The sequence below is a fragment of the Anabrus simplex genome, chromosome 12 (assembly GCF_040414725.1).
Source record: "Anabrus simplex isolate iqAnaSimp1 chromosome 12, ASM4041472v1, whole genome shotgun sequence".
Taxonomy (NCBI): Eukaryota; Metazoa; Arthropoda; class Insecta; order Orthoptera; family Tettigoniidae; genus Anabrus; species Anabrus simplex.
In genome coordinates this window covers 57,465,439-57,488,075 of record NC_090276.1, presented here as the reverse complement: position 1 = coordinate 57,488,075, position 22,637 = coordinate 57,465,439, and the positions used below count along the sequence as shown (strand labels likewise).

At 39.0% G+C, this 22,637-nt stretch overlaps 1 protein-coding gene across 2 annotated transcripts in view; it reads right to left on the bottom strand.

Moving 5' to 3' along the window:
- Positions 1-1,590: 1,590 nt before the first annotated feature.
- The window catches only part of LOC136884211 (peptidoglycan recognition protein), a 109,494-nt gene continuing 88,447 nt past the window's right edge, over positions 1,591-22,637 (bottom strand). Inside the window, exons 3-4 of one of the 2 annotated variants that reach the window (XM_068229784.1) lie at positions 19,641-19,772; positions 1,591-2,250 (exon numbers count right to left, since the gene is read on the bottom strand). In XM_068229784.1, the coding sequence (XP_068085885.1) occupies positions 1,715-2,250; positions 19,641-19,772 (668 nt within the window). In that variant the 3' untranslated portion in view covers positions 1,591-1,714. The remainder of the gene's footprint in view (positions 2,251-19,640; positions 19,773-22,637) is intronic. The other variant, XM_068229785.1, reaches the window with a different exon arrangement.

The following is a 22,637-nucleotide window of genomic DNA, read 5'->3' as shown; positions in this document are numbered from 1 at the left end:
AAAACAACGGCACACCAAACACCAATTTTCCTATCATAATGAGGGACTTCATAAACAGTATTAGGATTTTCTGCACACCAGTGGCGAGAGTTGTGACTGTTCACACGACCATTGAGATGAAACCAGAACATTTACATACGAAGATACGGTGTTGCAATGATAACTCTCTCACCATATTAACAGCTAAGATTCAGACTGGCAACTGATGCTTGCCAGGTAGTACACGTGCGGGCTGCTTGCAAGGTCAAGAATAAGGGTACGTTTATGCTGCAGCCTGGCTGCTGGCACATCGCTAAGCCTCGCTGCTCGATGTTAGGCGATAATGAAACAAACCAATGAATCTCAATCAGTGCATTTACCCTGGAGTCCGGCTCATAGCTGCGCTGCTGGCTGCTATCCTTGCCACATCCATGGTCTCAAACACGTTTGATTTTCGAGCCTGGCCCATCGCTGGCAATCCTGTAACTTGGACTGTGATTGGTTCTTTCAAGGTCACCCGCTCTCCCACTCCTTCCTCTCTTCGCACTCTATACACACGTTCAGTGATCACTTGCTCACTTGCTATCTGAACCTGTCTTCGAACGCAATGCGATTTGGAGCCAGCGGCATGCGGATCATCACACGAATTTCATATGAGATAAAAGGAGTGATGAGATGACGAGCGGCCAGTAGACCTTTTCCTACCTTTTATGAGAGAGAGTGACTTGTTTTATCGTGCTTAAAAGTAAAGTAACTATTTGTGTTTTAATTGGTTTATTGTTAACTACTATTTTACCCTACCGGGCGAGTTGGCCGTGCGATTAGGGGCGTGCTGCTGTGAGCTTGCATCGTGGAGACAGTGGGTTCGAACCCCACTGTCGGCGGCCCTGAAGATGGTTTTCCGTGGTTTCCCATTTTCACACCAGGAAAATGCTGGGGTTGTACCTTAATTTTTTTGCTACGGGCTTTACGTCGCACCGACACAGATATGGCTTACGGCGACGGTGGGAAAGAATAGGCCTAGGAATTGGAAGGAAGCGGCCATGGCCTTAATTAAGGTACAGCCCCGGCATTTTCCTGGTGTGAAAATGGGAAACCACGAAAAAACAGCTTCAGGGCTGCCGACAGTGGGGCTCGAACCCTCTATCTCCCGATTACTCGATACTGGCTGCACTTAAGCGACTGCAGCTATCGAGCTCGGTAGTCCAAGTGTTCATGCACTCTATATCTATAATCAAATTATGCAAAATACAAACCGCCTTAACTATCAGTTCCTCTGTTTTGAATTTTCGACTACAGCTGAGAGCTGCCAGCAGCGTGCGCGCGGGGCTGCTGCAGGGTAAAAGCTCCATGGCGAGCAGCCAGGCTATAGCCAGCAGCGAAGTGCTATGGCGAGCATCCATGAGCCAGCAGCCAAGCTGCAGCATAAACGTACCCTAATGCGCGTGCCTCCCATACTGGAGCTTACGTATCGCAGAGTAAAAACGCCGCCTCGACGGTCTTAGTTTATATGAAAGACCCTGTAATCTGAGAAAAAGTGAAAGTATGAGGCAGTATTTTGAAGTGTACAGACTTAAACTATCATTTTATTTACATAGATCATGTGTAAAATCTTACATGCGTTTAGAAGTTGCCTGGTTTTTACAGTTTTACATTTCTTAAATCTATGTTATACAGAATCAAACAATAAGTAGTAAGGAATGTCAGTTTCACATAAATCGCTGCTATCTGGATCTCAGAATTCGACTTGAGGACATCTTTTCTCAGTATATCGAGGCCAAGTTTTAAATACAGCCGCAAAATTCTTGCCCGGACTCTCCAGGCCAGTAACTTGGCTCTGTAAATTTAAAATATAGTCTTCTTTCAGCTTTCTTTCGTCGATCATTTTGGCTATCAATACTTCGACGTGTTGTGTTTGGATAGGACTGGGCGTCAGGATGTTATAATTTCCAAGAAAAGTAATTATTATGCTTTGTGTGTTTACTCCTCCCGAGTGTTGACCCACAATATGAGACCCACGGCCGACAAAAATTCCTCCTTCTGGGTCACCTCCCACAAGATAATTGAAAGGAATGTCATCAAATCCTCTGTCGCGCATGCTTAATCTCTGAAGGCGGCGGAGTTCCTCCACGCAGCGCGTGGTAGTGCTGCAAGGGATATCCTTTTCGTCCCCGATGAGGATACATGGAACAGGAGACTTGAGGTAAGTTCTTGACCTTGGTGGCGTTGCAAACCAGAACTCGCGAGGATGAAACCAAGTCTCGTTCAGAACTGCAAGAAAAATGAGGAAAGGGAGTTCCTACCTTACCGATCAATCAGCATATTTACAAGTAAGTAAGGCACTAAGTAGTCAGAGTTGGGAAGTCTCTGAGTAAAGTAATCAGATTACTTGTAACGATTACATTCTAAGTAATTTTTGTGTAATCGTTACTTTTTTCAGAAAGTTATTTTTGCTTGTAATCGTTACTTTTAACAGAAAGTAATTTTTACTCGTAACCGTTACTTTTTACAAAAAGTAATTTTTAGTTGTAATTATTACTTCTAACAAAAACTAATTTTTACTTCTAATCGTTAATTCTAACAATTCATGTAATCGTTACTTTTAACAAAATAATTTTTACTTGTAACCGTTACTAACCAAAAGTAATTTTTACTTGTAACCGTTACTAACCAAAAGTAATTTTTACTTGTAACCGTTCCTAACCAAAAGTAATTTTTACTTGTAATCGTTACTTCTAACAATTCATGTAATCGTTACTTTTAACAAAATAATTTTTACTTGTAACCGTTACTAACCAAAAGTAATTTTTACTTGTAACCGTTACTAACCAAAAGTAATTTTTACTTGTAACCGTTCCTAACCAAAAGTAATTTTTACTTGTAATCGTTACTTCTAACAAAAAGTAATTTTATTGGTAATCATTACATTTAACAAAAAGTCCTTTTAGTTGTAATTGTTACTTCTAACAAAAAAAGTATTTTTACTTGTAATCGTTACTTCTAACAAAAAGTAATTTTACTTGTAATCATTACTTCTAACAAAAAGTAATTTTACTTGTAATTATTACTTCTAACAAAAAGTAATTTTACTTCTAACCGTTACTAACCAAAAGTAATTTTTACTTGTAACCGTTACTAACCAAAAGTAATTTTTACTTGTAATCGTTACTTCTAACAAAAAGTAATTTTATTGGTAATCATTACATTTAACAAAAAGTCCTTTTAGTTGTAATTGTTACTTCTAACAAAAAAAGTATTTTTACTTGTAATCGTTACTTCTAACAAAAAGTAATTTTACTTGTAATCATTACTTCTAACAAAAAGTAATTTTACTTGTAATCATTACTTCTAACAAAAAGTTATGTTTACTTGTAATCGTTACTTTTAAGAAAAAGTAATTTTTACTTTTAATCGTTAATTCTAACAAAAAGTTATGTTTACTTGTAATCGTTACTTCTAACAAAAAGTAATTTTTACTTTTAATAGTTAATTCTAACAAAAAGTTATGTTTACTTGTAATCGTTACTTCTAACAAAAAGTAATTTTACTTGTAATCGTTACTTGTAACAAAAAGTTATGTTTACTTGTAATCGTTACTTCTAACAAAAAGTAATTTTTACTTTTAATCGTTAATTCTAACAAAAAGTTATGTTTACTTGTAATCGTTACTTCTAACAAAAAGTAATTTTACTTGTAATCGTTACTTCTAACAAAAAGTTATATTTACTTGTAATCGTTACTTCTAACAAAAAGTAATTTTTACTTTTAATCGTTAATTCTAACAAAAAGTTATGTTTACTTGTAATCGTTACTTCTAACAAAAAGTAATTTTACTTTTAATCGTTACTTCTAACAAAAAGTTATGTTTACTTGTAATCATTACTTCTAACAAAAAGTAATTTTACTTGTAATCATTACTTCTAACAAAAAGTAATTTTACTTGTAATCATTACTTCTAACAAAAAGTAATTTTACTTGTAATCGTTACTTCTAACAAAAAGTTATGTTTACTTGTAATCGTTACTTTTAAGGGAAAGTAATTCTTACTTGTAACCGTTACTTTTAAGAGAACGTAATTTTACTTGTAAAAGTAATTTTACTTTTAAAGAAATGGAGTGGGACTTTTAGTGAATCAGAATGTTGTTGAACCACTAGCTGAAGTTGAGTATGTAAATGAAATAATTATAATAATGCACGTACATGCAAACAAGAAACTACTGAAGATAGTACAGGTGTATGCTCCACAGACAGGATGTAGCGTGGAAGAATAAGAGAATTTCCACAATGAACTGGAAACACATATTGTTGGAGATGGGATCATGATAATGGGAGATCTAAATGTGCATGTGGGAACTGATAAAATGTTTTGGGCCCACGTGGGTATGGCGATAGAAATGAAGATGGAGAGAAACTGCTGGAGTTTTGTATCAGAAATAACACGATAATAAAGAGCACATGGTTTATGAAGAGGAATAGCCATTAGAACAGTCAATATAGTTGGGATGGACAGTAAGTTACGGGACACTCACCGATTTTGTAATAACAGACCGAGAATGGGGAAGATACGTCATGAATACGAAGATAATTCCCAGTGAAAGTATGGAAGGTGATCATAGATTATTAATTCTGGAATTAAAACAAGTAAAAATCCCTAAAATTGTACTGAAGAAGAAACCAAAGATCAGGATTTGGGAATTGGAGGAGGAGGACAAAAGAATAGCATTTCAAGATTGGATAAAAAGTAAGTTGTCTAACACGGAAATACGAAGCGGAGAAGAAGAGTGGGACAATTTAAGACAGACATTTGTGGAAGCAGCAATTGAAGTATGCGGGAAAACAGAGTAAAGGTTAATGGAAAGGAGACACGGTGGTTGACAGACAAAATAATAAAGAAATAAAAGAAAGGAGCAAGGTGAAGAAAGAAATCAATAAGAAAAAAAAACCACGTATCAGAGGGATGAGAATAAGATAGAAAGATTACATGTGGAATACAAAAGATTGAATCTACACGTAAAGAGAAGTATCAAGGAAGAAAAGGAGAAATGTTGGGGAGAGTTTACGAACAAAGTTGAGCAAGATAGTCGAGGAAATCAGAAACTATTATACAGAGTAAAAAATCGAAAAGAAAAATCAAGAAAAAATCAAGGTATTAGAGAGAGAAGATGCTATTTTTTTCTTTTTGCTAGTTGCTTTACGTCGCACCGACACAGATAGGTCTTATGGCGACGATGGGATAGGAAAGACCTAGGAGTGGAAAGGAAGCGGCCGTGGACTTAATTAAGGTACAGCCCCAGCATTTGCCTGGTGTGAAAATGGGAAACCACGGAAAACCATCTTCAGGGCTGCCGACAGTGGGATTCGAACCCACTTTCTCCCGGATGCAACCTCACAGCCGCGCGCTCCTAACCGCATGGCCAACTCGCCCGGTGAGAGAAGATGGACCCACAGTACATGACGAAAAGGCTGTTCAGAAGTTCATGGCAAACTATTTTGAAAAACTTTATAATGAGGATGAATGCGCGGAGGAGGAAGAAGGAGATAAGAAAAGAAGAAAAGAAAATGGAAATAATAGATGGGACAAAAGAAGAGAACCCGATAACATGGTTGGAACTTGAAAGGGCAGTGAAAGCAATGACCAAAGGTAAAGCAAGTGGAAAAGACAAATTCAATGCTGATACGATTAAGGCAGCAGGAAGCATTGGACTACAGTGGCTGTAGAGAGCCCTCAATGCCATATGGAAGGACGAAAGAATACCCGAAGATTGGCAATAAGGAAGCATTGTACCGCTGTTCAAAAAGGGAAAGAGGAAGAAATGTGAAAATTATAGAGGTATAACCCTATTATCACATGGGCTAAAAATAATGGAGAAAGTCATAGACAAAAGACTGAGGGATATAATAGAAACACAGAGGAAGAACAATATGGCTTCAGACCGAATAGATCAACAATAGACTTGATATTTACAATGCGAACGATATTGGAAAAACATCTGGAAAGGAACAAGGAAATCGTCTTCGTATTTTTGGATTTGGAAAAAAGTTTATGATACAGTTGAGAGAAAGCATGTATGGGAATGCCTACTGAAAAGGAATGTACCAAAATCATTAATTAACAAGATAAAAATGTTATATTATGAGAGTAAAAGCAGTGTACAATTGGGGAGTGGTGACTCTGAAACATTTTATACAAAAAAAGGTCTCAAGCAAGGAAGCGCACTGTCACCATTATTGTTTATTATATTGATGGATGCCATCATAAAACGTGTAAAACAGAGTATCAGTAGTGATGAAGTGAATGCTTTGGTGTTTGCAGATGATGTGGGGATTTGGGGAAAGGAGAAAGGAAGTGCAAAGGATACTGGCCATTTGGAACGAAAATCTGAAGGAGTTTTGGAATGGTAATTAGTAAAAAGAAAACTGTAGTCATGCACTGTGGAAAAGAGAAAAAGAGAAGCCAAGTGAACGTAGACGGAGAACGGTTAGAGAATGTAGAACAGTTTACATATCTGGGTAGCATTATTAATGGGAGTAATGAAATCTGCCCTGAAATTAATAACGGACTAAGTAAAGGTACAAAATTTTATCAAGTCAGAGAACTTTTATGGGATGATAAGTACCCAAGAGAACGAAATTAACATTATACAAACAGTGTTTCATACCAATTGTAACATACGGGCTAGAAACGCTGGTAACTAACAAGAGACAAGAGCGTAAGATCCAAGCAGTAGAAATGAAATTTTTAAGAACATCGTTACTTTTGAGAGAAACTAGTTTTTGCTTGTAATCGTTACTTCTAACATAAAGTAATTTTACTTGTAATCGTTACTTCTAACATAAAGTAATTTTACTTGTAATCGTTACTTCTAACATAAAGTAATTTTACTTGTAATCGTTACTTCTAACATAAAGTAATTTTACTTGTAATCGTTACTTTTAGCAAACGTATTTTTTACTTGTAATCGTTACTTTTAACAAAAAGTATTTTTTTACATGTAATCGTTACTTATAACAAAAAGTATCTTTTACTTGTAATCGTTACTTATAACAAAAAGTATCTTTTACTTGTAATCGTTACTTCTAACAAAAAAAGTAAGTTTTGCTTTTAATCGTTACTTTTAACAAAAAGTATTTTTTTACTTGTAATCGTTACTTTTAACAAAAAGTATTTCTTTACTTGTAATCGTTACTTCTAACATAAAGTAATTTTACTTGTAATCGTTACTTCTAACAAAAAGTAGTTTTTGCTTGTAATCGTTACTTCTAACATAAAGTAATTTTACTTGTAATCGTTACTTCTAATAAAAAGTAGTTTTTGCTTGTAATCGTTACTTCTAACATAAAGTAATTTTACTTGTAATCGTTACTTCTAACATAAAGTAATTTTTACTTGTAATCGTTACTTCTAACATAAAGTAATTTTACTTGTAATCGTTACTTCTAACAAAAAGTAGTTTTTGCTTGTAATCGTTACTTCTAACATAAAGTAATTTTACTTGTAATCGTTACTTCTAACATAAAGTAATTTTTACTTGTAATCGTTACTTCTAACATAAAGTAATTTTACTTGTAATCGTTACTTCTAACAAAAAGTAGTTTTTGCTTGTAGTCGCTACTTTTAAAAAGTAATTTTTACTTGTAATCGTTACTTCTAACGAAAAGTAATTTATGCTTGTAATCGTTACTTTTAACAAAAAGAGATAGAATTCAAAAAATTAAAATCAGAGAAGAGCTGAATATAGAACCGTTAGTAAAGAAGATACAGAAAGCAAGACAGATAGTTTGGACATGTAAAAAGAATGGGAAAGGAACGGGCAGCAAGAAGGGAATTGGAAAGAGAAGTTAAGGGAAAGAGACCAGTTGGAAGACTGAGAAGAAGGTGGATCAGATTTGGAAGGAGATTAGAGAAGCTGGATTGGATGTGGCAGAAGTAATGGAGCAGGAAAAGTGGAAGGACAGAAAGGAGGGGAGGAGGCTTGTTAACCACACGCGGGCGACTGGAGTGGGACATTGATGATGATGATGATGATGAATCGTTACTTCTAACAAAAAGTAATTTTTGCTTCTAATCGTTACTTTTAGCAAAAGTATTTTTTACTTGTAACCGTTAGTCTACTTTCAAGAGAAAGTAATTTTTACTTGTAATCGTTACTTCTAACATAAAGTAATTTTTACTTGTAATCGTTACTTCTAACATAAAGTAATTTTACTTGTAATCGTTACGTCTAACAAAAAGTAATATTTGCTTGTAATCGTTACTTTGAGCAAACGTATTTTTTACTTGTAATCGTTACTTCTAACAAAAAAGTAATTTTTGCTTGTAATCGTTAGTTTTAACAAAAAGTATGTTTTTACTTGTAATCGTTACTTTTAACAAAAAGTATTTTTTTTACTTGTAATCGTTACTTCTAACAAAAAGTAATTTTTACTTGTAATCGTTACTTATAACAAAAAGTAATTTTACTTGTGATTGTTACTTCCAACAAAAAGTGAGGATGTAGAAATACTGGGCTGATCGAAAGAAGGAGAAGAACAAGAAATCAATTATGCTTAACGTGGTACAACAAATTCCAACGAAAGAAATGGCTGATCTAAGTTTTGAGACAACATTTCAAGAAGTGTATCTCTCTGGATAATCAGAATAATAAGAAATGTTTCGGGGAGAAAGTGAGTTTTACCATTGCGAAAATAGTCGTGAACTGGATTTGGGATTTAGAGTTAATCCTGTGAATAAAGGGGTTTTCTCTCTTTCCTTTTATTATCCTTGACAGGGCATGGTGACATGCCACTAGCAATTCGAGAGTTTTCACCATGCTGATCGAAGACAGGATATTATTTGATAAATCCTGCTAAAATACCAAAAACTGCTCCTTTTGATTATGCAAAATGAATATGAGCTACAACGGAGTGTCATGTAAAATAATATCAGTTGATGACTTGTTTAATACCATCAATCGTACAGAGGAACACGAATCCTAGGAATCAAGGCAGAGTAGGCCTGTAAGTGAGTTGAGTTCTCTGAAGGGTTGTTAATCATCTAAAAATGCGACTTCCTGTAGGAATATGTGTGTATAGTGGTTTTGTGTTTCCTAGAAAAACTGTTTTACAAATTGTGTCAAAATGTTCATAGATAGTTATTGTTTGTAATTTATTTTCTGCTTAATTATAGACTTTCAGTAGGAGAGGTTACTAATACCAGTAATGCTACAGCCCTTCAAGTTCAGTAAGGTCTGGAAGGGACGCAATAAGAGGCTTGTTCCAGCAGCAATTCCAAACTGTCAGAAGACTGCACACCAGGAGAAGGCGTGCGCCATGATGCGTTCCTGCATACCAGACAGGTTTGTCGTTAGTCGTGAAAGTTGTACGTAACAAAAGAACGAAAACGTAATGTTTGGATGAACTATACCCAGTTAGATGAAGGAGGTTTATTTTATGTAAATATATTTGCCACTTATCCTTCGACTGTGTGAGACTGACGGTACTGAACTTCGAAATGCGTTCTATATTGTACAGTATAGGCCTAATATAATATAATATAATATAATATAATATAATATAATATAATATAATATAATATAATATAATATAATATAATATAATATAATATAATATAATATAATATAATATAATATAATATGCCTTTGCTGGCGAGTAGTGTTGGCTACTGAATGCATGATTCGAAGCAGTGTATCGATTCATTCGAAGTCTCCGAGTGAATCGATTCACAGAAACGGCGAGCTCACGGCACACGATTCAGCTTACTGCCAGCGGACAGTGCTAAGTGGCGCACTCACTGGACGTTGACGGGGAGCCGAGCTTCCGCTGCAGCGAGACACTGAATCATGGCACACCGAAAGAATCGTGAACGAGCACGGCTCAGTGAGACACATGATACACACGGCTCCTTATCGGCACACGGGACACTGGCGGAGAGCCGAGCTATAATGCTATAATGGACTTCGAGTTCAGCTCATTTGAAAATAATACCCACTTGCATTCACTGTCCTCTTCTTACTGGGAGGTTTAAATAATAGATGGATTTATTTGCAGTGTTTTAAAGGTAGTCAAAACATAATTCTGAAGTAGCTAGTAAGTAGGTAGGCTATTAGGTGCTATTAGGTTATACTATTTATTAGTTTAATGAATCTTAGTATTATAACTTAGTTGACATTTGGCAATTAAACTCGACTCTAGCCTGCCCTATGAATATGAGTCATTCTCCTGACCACTCAGAAGTACCTGTTTTATGTTGGGAAGAACAGCTCAGTATTCTCTCAGTTCATATGTCACATCGTTGCACAAGACTTCAATCATATGTGGACAGTAAGTGAGCCGACTGACGCAATAACTTAATCAACAGTATGTTGAATCCGAAAACCAGCGGGATACTGTACATCTCGGGTAGCCTATACAAAATATGACGATTTTAAAAAAATCCTCAGCTGATAGAAAAATACATATTTTCAAAAATGACTTGGCGAGTTGGACGTACGGTTAGTATCGCGTAGCTATGCGCTTGCATTCGGGGGATGGTGGGTTCGAATCCCACCGTCGGCAGCCGTTAAGATGGTTTTCCGTAGTTTCCCCATTATCACACCAGGAAATGCTGGGACTGTACCTTAATTAAGGCCATGGCTGCTACCTTCCTAATTCTAGACTTTTCCCATTCTGCGTCGCCGGAAACCTGTATTAGAGTGACTAGCATTTTTTCTAAGAAAGGAGTTCATAGTATGAAGACCAGATGGCAGCAGCAAGCACTGAATGCTGTTGCTGCTGTCTTACCAGTACATACTACACAGATGCAGTAGGAGCTGTGACCAGTGGCGGTTTCTGGTATAGCGCAATGGAGCAATGAACCTCCAGTTTATATCCCATTGTACTTAACTACTTAATTTTCACAACTGCCTTGTCAATCTCGAAGCCTTTGCTAAGCTCATCTATCTGTAATATACTCGTACTGACTTTCAATTCAAGCGAGCCGCGCAAAGTCCTGGCTGGATACTCGTCTGGAATGCACCCCCCATGCAAGGCTATATCTCCGTCCGTACCATGGTGAAGGGTGTGGTGAGGTGCGGGGAGATGCCGACCAACACGTAGACAAGACCAGGATATCGCAGAAATGAATATCCGTGATTTACGCATGCGCAATATGCCACTCTCTCTCGCCGTCTTCGTAATCGCAAGTCGTGTTGTTGGGGTTAGAAAACTAGTACATGCCTGCCATCTGTTGCCCTTACAGGAATTTAACTACGGCAGCAAAGAATAGTACATATAGTCAACACTAGTGTTGGAAAGCATCATTACTATCAAAAGTCACATTAAACTGCCAAATTCCGATTGATATTTTGTCCCAAATATATTACTAATACTTACTGAACATCAATTCATTTGCCTTCTTTGGAGTAATTACTTCTTGGAGAGAAACTTAACTTAAAAATCATTGAGGCAAAAAATAGCGGGAAGATGATACCAATGAAAATGCTAACTGCCTAGCCCACACGAGTTCGTAAAATTAAGTTACCAACGTTGTCAACAGTGCGAACACACATCCCTAAAGTTTCCTTCTGTTTTTCAAATGTGATACTAGTGTTTATAAAATTGTGCAGTATTTATCATAATTCGTTATATTATTGTACGCTGTGCAAGCGTGTCAGTGTACTATTGTGTCTACAGAAACTTAAATTTTAGAACATAAAGAAGTTACAATCTTATGTCCGTGTGTGTGTTTTTGTGCATTGTGGTTGCATCCACAATCTTTGTGCTCGGGAAAGGTAAGGAGCTACAAAATGTGTATGAACAGTGTACAGATACCTAGAAAGACATAATTTTCTTCTCTCTCTCTTGAGCGCAAACTTGAGATTAAGAATGCCAGCCGACCACTGCCTGATCTTGATATTACGATGCAGATCAAAAGTAAAGAAATCGTGCGTAAATTCAGAATGGATATAGGCCCTATGCAAAAGAATCGAGTGGATGTGTGGGTGCGAAATTACCAACAGGAAGTTTTGTTTTCCTTTTTTTTTTTTTTTTTTTGAGTGATGAAAGCGAAGGGACTTGGACCAAAGTCGGAGTGGTAGTAAGTTGGGGTGAAGGGGGGGGGGGGGCGGCACAAGAATTCTTCCTTCTGTTGAACCCCCAGTGACGAAAGTCAGGCGCCGCCACTGGCTGTGACTAATGTGCCGTGAATCGGATCACTATATCGATTCAGTAACGTGAACGGAAACAAATGAATCGATTCAGTAAAATGAATCGAATGTCCCATCACTACTGGCGAGATGTAGTGTATATAGTGCACTATGTCTTCTGGTATAGGCTATAATAAATTTGTTACTTTCATAGACCTGTCTCGGTCTCCTCTTTGGCTTTGACAATGTGAAAGTGACTGAGGTATGAGCGATGCTAGTAATGCCATTCCTTATGCAGCCAGTCCTTGTTATGACTAGTGTGAAAATATCGCTCATAGGGTCGGTTGGTACATGCATTTCAGTGGGCTTGGCAAACTGATATGTAATACCAACTTCTGGCTCAGTGAGGAAAGCAACGGGAAACTACCTCACTCCTCATTTCCCCCAGCATGCCTCTTCATTGACACCTAGGCTATCTATGGTAGCTGTTGGTGGAGGTGTGGAGGATCAAACCAGCCTTCGGGCTGAATACCCAACATACCACACATATAATATAATATAATATAATATAATATAATATAATATAATATAATATAATATAATATAATATAATATAATATAAATATGAATTCAGAAGTAAGTTCGTTTGCCCGTTATACAAATCTACACGCCTCAACTGACAGGTGTCCGACTCGTTGGCTGAACGGTCAGCGTACTGGCCTTCGGTTCAGAGGGTCCCTGGTTCGATTCCCGGCCGGGTCGGGGATTTTAACCTTCATTGGTTAATTCCAATGGCCCGGGGACTGGGTGTTTGTGCTGTCCCCAACATCCCTGCAACTCACACACCACACATAACACTATCCTCCACCACAATAACACTCAGTTACCTACACACGGCAGATGCCGCCCGCCCTCATCGGAGGGTCTGCCTTACAAGGCTAGAAATAGCCACACGAAATTAAAAAAAAAAAAAACTGACAGGTACCAAAATTTACACCAGGGTACATGAGGCAGTTGGACGAATCGTAGAGGTAGTTATACAGTGTGTTTAAAAAATACACAGCCTAATTTCTGAGCTGGATTCTTCACTCATAGAGAAGGAAAAAGTTATATACAGTATATATATATACAGGGCGAAGCGAAATTCGCGCACTCGGGCGTCGCAGTGCGACTCCTCACATGCCAGCAATAAAAAAAATGTCTCTCACAAAAGTTCGTCCTGCGAGTATATCAGGCAGAAAAAGGACGTTGAACAGTGGCAATCTGGCAACACTGTAACCACATGTATGGTAAGTACCTCTGTCAGCAAATATTACCCGTGTTGTACAGTTGGTGCAGTGGATAGAGTTTTGGGTTGGCATGCAGGAGGTCGAGGGTTCCATCCTGGGTTGAGGCGTATTTTTTATTTGCTAATTTCCATCGGACATTACATACTGTAATACAGTAAGACACCGTACCTTAGGTCACATGTATCCTACTTTTACAACATTTTGTAACGCTGAACACAACAAATACTTTGCTTGGCCTACTGGTAACGTAAGGCCCTACCGAAATGTAATGGACCTGAACGAGGCAAGAATGATAGTTGGTACTAATCTATGAGACCATTGGAGGAGGGTGCGAATAATTCACGCCCACGACGTGGAAAGGGCTTCTTTCAAAGCTGACCAATGAAAACGATTGTTCGTCCATTTCTAGGGTCGTAGTATGTAAGTGCAAATGGTTTCTAGAGGACCCGCTACAATTGCTGTCGACGATTAAGATGCCAGATACCATACCACCTGGACTACATTTACGAAATAAAAAACATACGCTTCATCCCAGAATCGACCCCTCGACCTCCTACATGCTAAGCCAAAACTCTATCTACTGCACTAACTGCACAGCACGAGTAACATGTGCTGACAGAGGTAGTTACCCTGCATGTGGTTACAGTGTTGCCAGATTGCCGCTCTTCAACGTCCTTTTTCTGCCGGATATACTCGAAGTACGAACTTTTGTGAGAGACTTTTTTTTATTGCTGGCACGTGAGGAGTCGCGCTGCGACGCCCGAGTGCGCGAATTTCGCTTTACCCTGTATATATATATAAACATGGGTCCAAATATTATTACTTTTCGAGATATTAGACTCAGTCGTGGGCTAAAACGTCAAGTGGTGTGGTCTAGCTTGCACGTACTGATGTATTCCGGTTATTACTACACAAAAGGTGCTCAAAATACTCCCCTCCTGCCATCCTACAAACTTGTACTCGTCTTCGCATGGAGTTACGAACACGTTCGAATATGCCCGCTATTGTAGGTGTTATTTGAAACTGCCCTTTCACAGCAGTCGCGTACACCAAAGACTTCCCCACAGAAAGATGTTCGAAGGATTCAGATCAGGTGATCGTGGAGGCCAGGAAAGTACGCATTTACGGACCCGAGTTTATATACAATATATAAAAGTCCATAAAATAGGCAAAATATCGAAGTTGTCGGAGAAGGACTGGACATACATTTTACGGCCCTCACTGCGAGAAGAAATATACTCGGCTCGTCCGTACGGGACCCCAAAAACAATATTTTTAGGGCCTAAAATCAACCGTTTAAGAGATATTTCCAAATAACTCCCCGCTCTTGGAAACTGTTCAGGGAATAATAATAATAATAATAATAATAATAATAATAATAATAATAATAATAATAATAATAATAATAATAATAATAAAAAATGGTGTATGGCTTTTAGTGCCGGGAGTGTCCGAGTTCAAGTTCGGCTCACCTGATGCAGGCCTTTTGATTTGACTCTGGTAGGCGACCTGCGCGTCGTGATGAGGAGGAAATGATGAAGACGACACATACACCCAGCCCCCGTGCCAGCGAAATTAACCAGTTAAATTCCCGACCCTGCCGGGAATCGAACCCGGGTCCCCTGTGACCAAAGGTCAGCACGCTAACCATTTAGCTAGGGAGCCGGAAATAATAATAATAATAATAATAATAATAATAATAATAATAATAATAATAATAATAATAATAATAATAATAATGTTATTTGCTTTACGTACCACTAACTACTTTTACGGTTTCCGGAGACGCCGAGGTGCCGGAATTTAGTCATGCAGGTGTTCTTTTACGTGCCAGTAAATCTACCGACACTTGGCTGACGTATGTGAGCAACTTCAAATACCACCGGACTGAGCCAGGATCGAACCTGCCAAGTTGAGGCCAGAAGGCCAACGTCTCAACCATCTGAGCCACTCAGACCGGTGGTCAATGAAAGCCCAGTTGTAACCATGGTAACGCCTGCTCAGGATGTCCCATTCAACTTTCCCCTATCAGACGTTCCCTTAAAATGGCAGGGCTAACTTTATCAACTGCGTTTTTCGTGGCACCATATCTTGACGTCCTACACAAACGTTTAAGTCTTGAACACGGCGGTGGTCTTGAAGGACTGCTGTGAAAGCGTACATCACAGCTGGGTTTTGATCTATGATACAATTTACCCTACAGGGCGAGTTGGCCGTGCGGTTAGGGGCGCACAGCCGTGAGTTTGCCTCCGGGAGATAGTGGGTTCGAACCCGACTGTTGGTAGCCCTGAAGATGGTTTTCCGTGGTTTCCTATTTTCACACCAGGCAAATGCTGGGTTTGTACCTTAATTAAGGAGACGGCCGCTTCCTTCCCAGCCTTTCCTATCCCATCGTCGCCATAAGACCTATCTGTGTCAGTGCGACGTAAAAGAAATTATAAAAAAAGGAAAATTGCCCCCTTTCGGTCGGGGCGGTAGAATAACGTCCACGGTATCCCCTGTCTATCGTATGAAGCGACTAAAAGGGGCCCCAGAGACTCAATTGGGGAGCGTAGGTTTTTTAGGACCCTTATCTGAATCCTGGCGTTGTTCTAGGCTCCTCACTTTCATGTATCATATCCGACCTCCCTTGGTCAACTCTTGTTCTTTTCGACCCCAATGGTAGTAGATTTCCGAGGGCTAGGAATTCTTTCATTTTCACGCGTTTCGTGGCACTTATCTTTCTTTCAATTCCATGTCTTTCTCCTTCTAGTTTCCTCTTTGATTAGTGTTAATAGAGGATGGTTGTTCAGTTGTACTTCCTCTTAAAACAATAATCACCATCATCATGATACAATCTAGCAATTTATTCTCTGGAAAATTAACCTCAGTTCCATTAATGAATATCGTATGGAATGATTTACTTGCTTCAATCGTATATTTTTCATTACTCTTCGATTATTAATTCTATAATTCTATAACGATGACTTCATTACGTATTTTCTTAACTCTGTTTGTTCCAATTGTAGTAGGATGCAGCAATTGGAAAGTTTGCTCTGAATCTTCAAATCAAATCAAAATCTCTTTATTTGCAAATGAGGTGTCTACCTTGGTGGCAAATGGTACACTAAAATACATTATTGTCAAGCACTAAATTTTAAATTAACAAGGGAAGAAGACAATTTTCTTAGAATACAATATTGTGCAATTTACGCTAACAATTTTTTTCTATTAAACACACACCTCATCCTTAATAAATTTATATTGTTTACAAAATTCCACTTATAATATCTCCTGTACTTACAAACATAGTCAACTCATATACAGTATGTGGAATTACTTCAAATAATACTATACGACTGGTGTTGTTGTTGTTTGAGTCATCAGTCCATAGACTGGTTTGATGCAGCCCTCCATGCCACCCTATCCTGTGCTAACCTTTTCATTTCTACGTAACTATTGCATCCTACATCTGCTCTAATCCGCCTGTCATATTCATACCTTGGTCTACCCCTACCGTTCTTGCCACCTACACTTCCTTCAAAAACCAACTGAACAAGTCCTGGGTGACTTAAGATGTGTCCTTTCATTCTATCTCTTCTTCTCGTCAAATTTAGCCAAATCGATCTCCTCTCACCAATTCGATTCAGTATCTCTTCATTCGTGATTCCATCTATCCATCTCACCTTCAGCATTCTTCTGTAACACCACATTTCAAAAGCTTCTATTCTCTTTCTTTCTGAGCTAGTTATCGTCCATGTTTCACTTCCATACAATGCCACGCTCCACACGAAAGTCTTCAAAAACATCTTTCTAATTCCGATATCAATGTTTGAAGTGAGCAAATTTCTTTTCTTAAGAAAGCTCTTCCTTGCTTGTGCTAGTCTGCATTTTATGTCCTCCTTACTTCTACCATCGTTGGTTATTTTACTACCCAAGTAACAATATTCATCTACTTCCTTTAAGACTTCATTTCCTAATCTAATATTTCCTACATCACCTGCCTTCGACTGCACTCCATTACTTTTGTTTTGGACTTATTTATTTTCATCTTGTACTCCTTACCTAAGACTTCATCCATACCATTCAGCAACTTCTCGAGATCTTCTGCAGTCTCAGATAAAATAACAATATCATCCGCAAATCTCAAGGTTTTGATTTCCTCTCCTTGGACTGTGATTCCCTTTCGAAATTCCTCTTTGATTTCCTTTACTGCCTGTTCTATGTAAACATTGAAAAGGAGAGGGGACAAACTGCAGCCTTGCCTCACTCCTTTCTGGATTGCTGCTTCTTTTTCAAAGCCCTCGATTCTTATCACTGCATACTGATTTTTATACAGGTTGTAGATAATTCTTCGTTCTCGGTATCTGATCCCTATCATCTTCAGAATCATAAATAGCCTGGTCCAATCAACATTATCGAATGCCTTTTCTAGATCTACGAATGCCATGTACGTGGGCTTGTCCTTCTTGATTCGATCCTCTAAGATCAGACGTAAAGTCAGGATTGCTTCACGTGTTCCTACATTTCTTCTGAAGCCAAATTGATCTTCCCCCACTCAGCTTCAACTTGTTTTTCCATTCTTCTGTAAATAATACGTGTTAAAATTTTGCAGGCATGAGATACGAAACTAATAGTGCGGTAGTTTTCACACCTGTCAGCACCGGCTTTCTTGGGAATAGGTACGACTGGTATAAGATTAAAATTTACATTGCCTTTATTTATTTGTTTTACCCATTTTGGAACCTAAGTAACATAACGACCTGCTGCGTCTTAACCAGAGCCCCTTTTGCTACCGCTTTTTAGAGTTTCTGAAGGGCCTTCACAGCTACCGTAGCGGTCCCAGGGCCCTCGAAGTCCCCACTGTACTTCACCCCTACAGGCAGTCCCCTACTTCGGCTGTCCAAACTCCATAGACCAGTGGATGGAATTAATTTATTCACACACATTTTTTTAATTTACAATAACCTGCACTGGTCGAATGCCCCCTAACATTTCATTTATTTTCTCTGTTGCTGTTTATTCTCTTCTTGAATATCTGTACAGATTTTGGAAAAGGATCGAACACTTCCCCTGGTAAACCGTTCCACTCCTTCACGCCCTTCCCAATGAATGAAAATTTACCCCAATCGCTTCTGCTAAAATTCCTTCTAATGTTATACTTGTGGTCAGCCGTGCCGATATAATTATTTTCCAACTGAAGCCTCTCACGGATTTCTTCCCATGCTTCTTCTCCTGTTTAGGCTCTATATAATACTATAAATCTAGTTTTCTCCCTTCTCTTACTTAAACTTTCCCACCCAAGTTCCTCTAACATTTCTGATACACTACTTTTTCTCCTGAAATCCCCTGTTACAAATCTTGCTGCTTTCCTCTGCACACTATCTATTTCTTTTATTAGTTATTCTTGGTGAACACCTCAACTTCAGCGTTATAAAGGTTTCGCGATGAGTGTAAACTGGACTCAAGGAAAATCACTGCAAGTAGCAGAGATTCATTTGGAAACTTCCAGTTTCTCTGACGGTCAGTTATATGTAGCTTGCTTCAGGCTTGGAACTAAGAGGTTTTTACACATTTACGTTTCTAATAGTGTGACACGTAATATTGTTTATCCTAAGGCACTGGATTAATGATGTCGCAGTTAGAAAAGATGTTGTTTGAGTCATTCTGTAGACTGGTTTGATGCAACTCCTCATCACACCTTTTCATTTCTACGTAACTATCGCATTCTGCAGCTGTTCTAACCTGGTTTTCATATTCATACCTTGGTCTACCGCTACTGCTCTTACCACTTACGCTTCCCTCAAAAACCAACTGAACAAGTCCTAGGTATCTTAAGATGTGTCCTATCATTATAGCTCTTCTTCTCGTCAAATTTCATCAAACCGATCTTCTTTTTGCAACCCAGTCTAATTCCACTGTTGATATTTTTGTTCCATTCTCCAACTACTGTACTTTCTCAAGCGCACAGTTGAACAACAACGGTGAAAGCTCGTCCCCCTGTCCTAGTTCTGTTCTTATTTCGAAGAATCTGATTATTCACTCATGAATTTAACTTTCGAAAACGCGTTTGTGGAAGTCGCTTTTATGATGTTAGTTGTTTACATTACACTAATATTCGAATGTACTGTTTATCGCCTGATTTGCTTTGTTCTCACGTGAAAAAGTTGCGCCTAAGAACCTTATTTTTACCTGAGAAATCACCTGCCCCTGACAGTTCACGATTGCCTGCTGGAACAAACCTAATGCTAGGGTATGTGACTCAACCTACAGATATCCTCCGGGACGTCTTCACCCGCAGAGGTCACTTTCACGATGACAACGGCAATGATCGCAGTCCACAGAATGCCCAAGATGGCGACACAGCACAGGAGGGTGGCCATGTTGGTCAGTTTCTTGTTATCTGCAACGGAAACAACTGTCGTCGAGAAGAGAACTTTGATGAGGACAGAATTCGAACTACAAGCTAGAAAGTAACCATAACACGACGAGAATTCCGGAACACGCAACAGAATTTGAAGGTTGAGAAGAAAGTGGAAAACATCGTTACTTAGTGACTTTATGTTTACCAATTTTATTTTAAAATAAATATAGTTTCCAGATAATCTCTGAAGATAAATTTATATTGTACCCATGTTTTCTGACCAACTTGGTCTTGAGCAAAGACAGATACGGTATACTCATGATTCAGGCAGGTTTGTTCTAAAGGCTCGCTTACACGATGACAGTAGATTTCTCAGCTGACTTGTATATCCGACTCGTTGGCTGAATGGTCAGCGTACTGGCCTTCGGTTCAGAGGGTCCCGGGTTCGATTCCCGACTGGGTCGGAGATTTTAACCTTCATTGGTTAATTCCAGTGGCCCAGGGGCTGGGTGTCTGTGTTGTCCCCAACATCCCTGCAACTCACACACCGCACATAACACTATCGTCCACCACAATAACACGCAGTTACCTACACATGGCAGATGTCGCCCACCCTCATCGGAGGTCTGCCTCACAAGGGCTGCACTCGGCTAGAAATAGCCACACGAAATTAATTATTATAGCTGACTTGTATTAGAATGCACATGCGTGAATTGCAGTTATGACACTAGCAACTTTCAGCTGCTTGCAACTTTTCAATCAATCAATCAGTCATCACTGATCTGCATATAGGGCAGTTGCCCAAGTGGCAGATTCCCTATCCGTTTCTTACCTAGTCATTTCTTAAATAATTGCAAAGAATTTGGAAATTTATCGAACATTTCTCTTGGTAAATTATTCCAATCCCTAACTCCTCTTCCTATAAACGAATATTTGCCCCAATTTTTCCTCTTGAATCCCAACTTTCTTTATCTTCATACTTCTCTCCTACTTTTAAAAACACCACGCACGCTCATTTGTCTACGAATGTCATTCTACGCCATCTCTCCACTGACAGCTCGAACATACCACTTAGTCGAGCAGCTCGTCTCCTTTCTTTTCGTGAAACTAAACTGGTAATTTTGAGGTTATAAACGTTTTGATCCTTTACTTTGTATGGAAAGCGAAGTGGAGATGTGAAGAAAAAGAGAATGTCTCAACTTGTACTCAGTCCAGAAGTGTTTATGGAATGTTAACAACGTTATTTTTAAAAATAAATTGGAGTGCACTACTGGCATTTAATGTATTCTGGAAGGTAGTGATATGGAATGACTGACAGTTGATGAACTCGGAAACAAGGTAAGGTGAGGGTGTATTCTGCCCGAAGGCAGGTCCGAACCTCCGCAGTGGTGTGTCTGAGCCGGAGTTTACGTACGGTAGAGTGGCCAGTTCCATTCCGCTCCTCCATTCCCTTACCCCCCCCTCCAACAGCACGTGGCAACCCATCCAAATCTTGACCACGCCCAATGTTGCTTAACTTCGGAGATCTCATGGGATCCGGTGTTTCAACACGGCTGCGACCGTTAACTCGAAAACAAAATCCGTTCTATTTCGAGTACCTGCACGAATGAACTCACAATCAGGAAGACAGAGAATTACCGGGCGAGTTGGTCGTGCGGTTACGGGCACGCGACTGTGAGCTTGCATCCGGGAGATAGTGGGTTCGAACCCCACTGTCGGTAGCCCTGAAGATGGTTTTCCGTGGTTTCCTCTTTTCACACCAGGCAAATGCTGGGGCTGTACCTTAATTAAGGCCACGGCCGCTTTCTTCCCAATCCTAGGCCTTTCCTATCCCATCGTCGCCATAAGATCTATCTGTGTCGGTGCGACGTAAAGCTAATAGCAAAAAAAGAGAATTTTATACCAAGTCCAGTAGTGACACGGAGTAAATTTATAAGACGACAGTTCCGTCGTTCAACCAGTAGCGGCGATTGGGAATAAGAAGTTTGTGTGTGGGGGGGGGGGGCACAAATATTTATAGACAAAAAAGGTACCAGGGTGCGGGAGATTTAGCCAGAAAATAGGAAGTTTATGATACCTCTGAGCAAATTTCGATAGAGACATAAAGGTTGACATGTGCGGTACCAGTAGTAGCCTACTACACAATAAAACTTTCACCAAATGAACAATAATTTCGCATGTATTACAATTAAATAGAAGTACAGCGTGATTATAGAATTTAAAAGTAATTTAGTGTTTGAGTACACAGTAACAAAGTATCAGAAAAAAATAAATAAATGGTGTATGGCTTTTAGTGCCGGGAGTGTCCGAGGTCAAGTTCGGCTCGCTAGGTGCAGGTCTTTTGACCCCCGTAGGTGACCTGCGCGTCGTGATGAGGATGAAATGATGAAGATGACGACACATACACCCACTCCGTGCCAGCGAAATTAACCAATGATGGTTAAAATTCCCGACTCTGCCGGGAATCGAACCCGGGACCCCTGTGACCAAAGGCCAGCACGCTAACCATTTAGCCATGGAGCCGGACAAAGTGTCAGACACTAGACAGAACTGAACACACACATTGACTGAGAGAGACAGCCAGACTGACGAATGTGGGCGACCTGCTTCCCTTTGTCGCAGAATATGCTCCGCGCGTGTCTCCACTACTTGCTGTGGCAACGAACGACGTTTTGTGCGTATTTCCGCAAAGTATTTTTCTTAACAATTAAAGAAATTAAAGGAAATAAGCTGATTAGAACCGAGTTTGCACTTTTAAAAAATCCTAGTTTCAGGAGGTTAAAATGGAGTAAAAATCGCTGCTACTGCGTTCAACATTAGTGACTCCCTCCTGACGAAAATATGTTCTAAAAGAAGTTATTTAAAGTTGTTACATATGATTTATTAACGTATACAAAATATCCC